Source organism: Petaurus breviceps, unplaced genomic scaffold, assembly GCF_028583685.1.
Source record: "Petaurus breviceps papuanus isolate PSGF00001 unplaced genomic scaffold, PetGlider_PUasm1.0 185, whole genome shotgun sequence".
In the NCBI taxonomy this organism is placed as follows: domain Eukaryota; kingdom Metazoa; phylum Chordata; class Mammalia; order Diprotodontia; family Petauridae; genus Petaurus; species Petaurus breviceps.
This window is the reverse complement of record NW_027185797.1, coordinates 4,239,776-4,246,572: the sequence shown is the minus strand read 5'-3', so window position 1 is coordinate 4,246,572 and position 6,797 is coordinate 4,239,776. Positions and strand designations below refer to the sequence as shown.

The 6,797-nt window shown below is 40.2% G+C and overlaps 1 protein-coding gene across 1 annotated transcript; it reads right to left on the bottom strand.

Annotated features, from left to right (window-relative positions):
* Nucleotides 1-337: 337 nt before the first annotated feature.
* Nucleotides 338-1,842, bottom strand: LOC138161438 (C-C chemokine receptor type 3-like). Its single transcript, XM_069088243.1, has one exon. It carries the CDS (start codon nucleotides 1,833-1,835, stop codon nucleotides 771-773), a length of 1,065 nt encoding a protein of 354 aa, XP_068944344.1. The 5' UTR covers nucleotides 1,836-1,842; the 3' UTR covers nucleotides 338-770.
* Nucleotides 1,843-6,797: the final 4,955 nt, after the last annotated feature.

The following is a 6,797-nucleotide window of genomic DNA, read 5'->3' as shown; positions in this document are numbered from 1 at the left end:
AATATTGTATTACTGTCTATATAAAAGGACATATGAGGAGCTCAGAGAAGTATTAGAAGATTTATGCAAATGTATAATAAGAAGAACCAAGAGTAAAGAATCCATAGTGTCTACAACAATATAAATGAAAAAAAAAATCCTGAAAATGAAGTTGAACCCTGAATAACTGAAAACTAAAGAAGGTCCTGTAGAACATATGACGAAACCAACCTTTCCCTTTATAACAAAAAGGTAGAAGATTACCAGGACAGAATATTGTACACCCTACCAGGTATGATCATTACCAACTGATTTGTGTAATTGTTTTTCTTTGTCCCAAGATGGGATTATTCTGGAGTAGAGGGGCAATTTATAGGAAAAGACATCAAAAATACATATTTTTTTAAAATTTGCTTTCCACAGTTAGTTTTTGATTAGTGGACCATTAGAAAGCACATTTCTTCTGTGAGAGTTCTATATTCTGCTTATATGTTTGAACTTGTCCCAGAGTCAACATTTCTTTTCTTTTCCTTTTTTTTTTTTGAGGCAATCGGATTTAAGTGACTGGCATAGGGTCTCATAGCTAGTAAGTGTCAAGTGTCTCTGGCCATATTTGAATGGAGGTCCTCCTGAATCCAAGGCAAATGCTGTATCTACTGCACTACCTAGCTGCCCCCAGAGTCAGAATTTGTAGGTTGGAGTCTAGAATTTTGGTCTGGCCAACCAAGTGCCCAAGATAGCTATGGGCTCCACCATGTTTCTTTTTGGAGGAAGGCTTATGTAAGCCTGACCTAAAATGCAGCAGAAAGCTCTTGTACCCCTGTGGAGGGAGAGATAGAGCTGACTCTCTCCAGTTTCTCGCCAGGCAGGAATGGAATGTAATTGAACAGATGGGCTGCAATATGTCTGCGGACAAAGTGACAGAGATATTTCCGAAATCGTTCCCCAACAAAGGCATAAATCACAGGGTTGACACAACAATGAGTGTAGGCGATCACTTCGGTCACTTGCATGGCTATGTCCAGTTGTTTGCTCCTCTCACAGTCACCCATAAAAAAAGATGCTTGAAAAGCAGAGAGAAGAAGAGTGAGGTTATAAGGAGTCCAAAAAAGAAAGAAGACAATCATGATTACAAAGATGAGCCTGACTGCCTTATACTTCTTGTCATTACGACATCTGAGCAGTTTTTTGATGATTCCTGTGTAGCAGATAATCATGATGGCCAATGGAATAGCAAGTCCCAAGATGTTCATCCTCAAAGCCTGGAAGCGCTTCCATTTGTCTTCATTGTACTCAGGATAATGAGGGCTGCATATATGATTCTCCAGGTCCTCCTGGGACTCATGAAAGATAAACTCAGGAAGCGCTGCCAGTGCTGATAAACCCCACGTGATAATGCTGGTGAAGATGCCAAAGGTGACTGTCCTGGCTTTCAGGGCAAACACAGCATAGACTACAGCTAGATACCTGTCAATGGTCAACAGGACAATGAAAAAAATTTCACTATATAAGCCCATGTAATAAAGGCCAGAAAGGATCTTACACATGGTATGACCAAAAACCCAGTCATTTTGCCTAGCATAGTGAATCCAGAAGGGAAGTGTGAACAGGAAAAGCAGATCTGAAATGGACAAATTGAAGAGGTAGATATTGGTCATACTCTTGAATCTCTTATACTTAGTAAGGATCAGTACCACCATGACATTGCCCAGTAGGCCCACAATGAACACAAAGGAGTACAGAGGAGGCAGGAACTTGGCTCCTAGAATCTTAATGTTCATCTTTTGGCAAGGCATCGCAGAGTCATAGTCAAATGTCGTTGTTTCCTCACTGGTGTCCATGAGAGATGTTGCCATGTTGCTCTGTTCTGGAATGAGAGAGAAAGACAGAGAGGAAGAGAGAAACAGATACAGAGAGAAAAAAATGGAGACAGATATCAAAAGGAGGGAGGGGGAAAGAGAGAGAGAGATTTTTTTTTGTTTATACATGTAGTTGGGATAAAATGAAATTCTGGCAATATTCTGCATCCCAATAGAAGCACCATGGGTAAATAGGCTTTATACTTCTTAAAAGTAAAGCATTCCTACAGATCCCAAAGGAATCTCAGTGGTTCTGTGAGGGGAAGGAAGAGAGGGAGAAGCAGAGCTGGAACTAGAACTACTGAAATTTGATAGTTTTACACAGATTTCAATGAGAAAGGAAGCTGAAAACTGGAAGCTGGGGAAGTAAAGAGCTATAGGAAGAAGACCTTGAAGTACCTCAAGGTAGGTGGGGAGGGAAGAAACAGAAAGGAAGGTGAATAGCTAACAGCATCAATCTGAACATAATGGTAATCTCTTAGTAAAATTGGGGGAGCCTGTAAAGAGGTAGATTTAGGTTTGATTTCAAAAAAGACTTCCAATAAATGAAAGTTGTACCAAAGTTGCATGAGCTGCCTTGGGATATGGTGGTTTCCTAGTTCTGGGAAATCTTCAATTAAAAGTTTGGTGACCACACAATGAGTTCCTGTTAGCTTTGAAATTCTGTGATTTTCATAATGCCAAATCATCATGTCTCTTGAGAAATCACAAGTATTACTGGATCCCTTATTCCTAAGGTGGAAATCAAGAACCAAACAAATTACCTAAGACCAACCACCAAGTCAGTAGCAGAGTCAGTCTTCTGACTTTCAGTCTGGACGTCAACCACCAACCTTTAATGTTAAAAAAAAAAAGTCAAGGGAGGTAGAATTGATTTTTAAACCAATAAATAGAACCCTAGGAAGTTAGAAACAAACTATTGTTTTAGCTAAGACAATTATCCTTCCTTTCAAGAAATATTGAACTGGGAAACAGTCTAAATTTTTATTCTAGAGAAGTGAAATTTTTTTTTTTATTAAACTCTTTACAATGGAGTGGTAGGTAGGGGGAGATGCTAAGTCCTTCCAGGGGTGCAGTAAAAGAAGAGCCAGCTAAGCAAATGAATGCCTTAGGGGGATGAAGAGGTAAACATGAAAGATGAACAGAGGCAGTGGACAACAGCTCTGGTCCAATTTTGCCTTTTTGTCCACTGCACATTGAAGGTTTACTGGAAGAGGTAGTAGACTTGGTTATGAGAACTTTTTGCCATTACCAGTAGATTCCAACTTTCCCCCCATTGACTGCCCCTTTCTGGAAAAAGTTTTTTGTACTCAATTTGTACCCAATGCCTCTTCTTCACTGACCCCTTGACCCCTCACACTCTTCCTTTTACCCCTACCACTTTACTAAAATGACCATTTCAAAGATCACCACTGCTCAAAGCCAATGGCCTTTTTCAGTCTTCATCATCCATGAATTCTTTATAACATTTGGGCATTGGTTGGCCACTCTGTTGTACTGAATTCCCCATTCTTTTGACTTTGGAGACACCACATTCTCCTAGCTCTCTTCCTTCTGCAATTACTCCTTCCATCTCTTCTTTTAGAGCTCATTTTCCTAGCCCCTTAGGGTGATACTTCCTTTTAACTTGCTGAGCCTAGAATAATATTTATAGACCTCCATTTCCCTCCATATAAAATATCATATTTATCAAGTTATAATATGCATTTAGGACAGAAACTTCCAAACTTTGTGGGAAAGAATCTACTTTCCACTTCTCTAATCTTCCACTTCACACCCGCCTTCCACTTCATGCACACCTTTACACACACACACACACACACATCTTAAATTTCACCTTCTCTGACTCAACTTCTTTTTCTGTACAATGAGGGATCTGGACTTCATGATCCCTACAGTCACTTCTTACTCACCATTGTAGCGAATATCGAAGTTATACCAACCCCGAATTGTAAAATATCATTTTCTAAATATAATCATATATCCTTCCTCCTTTCCTACTTACTCTCATTCACATTAAGCATGCCCTTTGGTCTTATCATGATCTATCCTTATTTCTACAACTAATTCCCTTTGGTTTCATTTGCCTCTCTACCACCTTACCTAGTTGTCAGCCACTTTACTGTTTCAAAAGCCATTACCCTACAATCCCTTGTCCTCCTTCAACAAGCATTTGTTAAATACCTAATATGTGCTAAGAACTATGGTAGGTTCTGGGAATACACATATAGAAGCAGAAAAGTACCTACCCTCAAGAAGCTTACATTCTATTTGAAGGACAAACAAATATATCTAAATACATATAGAATAAAAAACATATAAAAGGTAGTTAAATACAGTATAGGAAGAGAGGGCATGAACATTTGGGTGATCAGAAAAGGCTTTGTATGGAAAGTGCTGTTTGGGCTGTAGCTGGAAGGGGCAGGTAGGGGAAAGAGGGGAGACATAGGCAATGGCTGGAGCAAAGGCACAAAGATGGGATGTGGAGTCTTGATGAGATTTACAGAGAAAAGGCTAATTTGGTTGGACCATAGAGTGAATGTAGGATAGAGAATAACATATGATAGAGTTGGAAAGAAATGTTGAGACCAGATTGTGAAACTTTTAAAAGGAAACAGAAGAAGTTATGTTTTATCTTAGAAATAATGGGAACCACTGGATTTTAGATGTCTCAGTGGGTAGAGTGCCAGGTATGGAGTCAGAAAAACTTGAGTTTAAATCTGACATAAGACACTTACTGGCTACGCGACCCTGGGCAAGACACTTAACCCTGTTTGCCTCAGTTTTCTCACCTTTGAAACGAGCTGGAGAAGGAAATGGCAAAACCATTCTAGTATCTTTGCCAAGAAAACCCTAAATGGGGTCACAAGGAGTTTAACATGACTAAAAAATGACTCAGCAACAACCATAACTGGATTTTGTTGAGTTAGGGGAGTGATAGGTTCAGACCTGCATTTTTAGAAAATCACTTTGGGGGCAGCTAGGTGGTACAGTGAATAGCGCAATGGCCCTAGAGTCAAGAGGACCTGAGTTCAAATCAGACACTTAACACTTACTAGCCATGTGACCTTGGGCAAGTCACTTAACCTCAATTGCCCTCCAGAAAAAAGCAAAAAAAAAAAAAAGAAAATCACTTTGGTTGCTATAAAGAGAGTATGGATTATGTAGGGAGGCAGATCAATTAGGAGGTCATTGCAGTAGTCCAGGAAAGATGAACCTCTCCCTATTCTCAATCTTCAAATCTTCAGACCTGGGTAGCCCCAAACATTTGATTTTTCTGCTCCTGTAACTAGGTTGCTGAACACCCTTGGAGAAAGTAACAAAACTGAAATGGCATCGTGAAACCGATAGCACACTAAACACCTTTGCTCCTCAGTGCTACTCACCAATCCTTCTCCTTTCTTAGCAGCACTCTATTTCATTTTCCATAGTCCTTGTTACAAACCTTTTCTCCCTTTCAAACCCCCCAACTACACTTTCGTTACTCACATTCCCAGCAGATCACTTAGCGTACTACTTTATTAGAAAGAAAGTTCCTCTCCTCTGTTTTTCAGAACTTCCCAACTAGATCACAGATTTAAAGGAAGGGACCTTAGGGGTTGTCCTGTCTTTTGTTGTTATTCAGTCATTTCAGTTTTATCTGACTCTTTGTGACCTCATTGGAGTTTTCTTGGCAAAGATACTGGAGTGGTTTGTCATTTCCTTCCCTAGCCCATTTTATAGATGAGGAAACTGAGGCAAAGAGGGTTAAGTGACTTGCCCAGGATCACACAGCTGGTAAATGTCTGAAACCGGATTTGAACCCATGAAGATGAGTCTTCCTGACACCAGGTCTAGTGCTCAGTGCACTATGGCACCACCTAACTGCTCCATCTAATCTCTTTTTTTTACAAATGAGGAAAGTCAGGCCCCAAAGTAAAGTGACTTGTCTAAGTAAAACAGGTGGCATGTGGCCAAGCTCGGATTTCTGCCCAGATCCTCTACTCCAAATTCAGTTAGCTCTCTCTCTAATGTTCTCTTCTTCGTCTCTTGTTTGGTGCTGTGGCATCCAGTTATTTCTCATACTCTGAAACTCAGGGACCTGACACCAAAAATACAGAGTAGGATCCAGGAGTTATAGTTACAGTTTTCAAATATAAGATCCTGGAGTGCAGTGAAAGGAGTGATGACTCTGGAGTCAGTGGATGTGGGGTCATATCCCACCTATGATGATAACTACAAGTGAGACCTAGGGCAAATCAGCTCAGCGCCCTGGGGCTCAATCTATTCATTTGTGAAATCAGAGTTTGGACTAAATGACCCTGGAGATTCCTTCCAACTCCAGGTCTAGGATCCTTTAATTCTTTCATTCTGGCCACAGAGGAGGAGTTGTCCTTTCTTTTCACCAAGGTTAAGCCCTTCATCCCATTCCATCTTACCTTTTCCAGGACCTTGCCTCCGCCATTTATCCCCTTCACTCTAATGTATGTGCAATTTCTCTCTATCTCCACAAATGGTTCATTTATATTTACCTACAAAGACATGTAGATCTACCAAGTCATAAAAAAACAAAACCTATCCTTGGACCCTTCTACTTCCTCTAGTCACCATGCCATCACTTTCCTTTCCTTTGTTGTAAAACTTCTGGGAAAAGTTAAGCAGACCCAATCCCTTGACTTTCTTGTCAATCTTTTGTAATCTGAACCACTCAACTGAAATTTCTCCTTTCAAGATTGCTCTTTTCCAAGACTTTCTTTCCAAATTATGAATTACTTCCCAATTGCCGTCTCAGTGACTTTCTTCATTGCGCCTCCTTATTGACCTCTCTAAAGTATTTGACACCATTGACTCCACCCACTCTCGGTGTCAGAAATCCCACACTTTCCTGGATCTCCCTCTACTTTTCTGACTATTCTTCCTCTGTCTCTTTGTATCTTCTTCTTCTTCTTCTTCTTCTTCTTCTTCTTCTTCTTCTTCTTC

Bases quoted from the DNA above. Each gene is read 5' to 3' on its own strand.
- LOC138161438 (XM_069088243.1), bottom strand. From the start codon at position 1,835: ATGGCAACATCTCTCATGGACACCAGTGAGGAAACAACGACATTTGAC.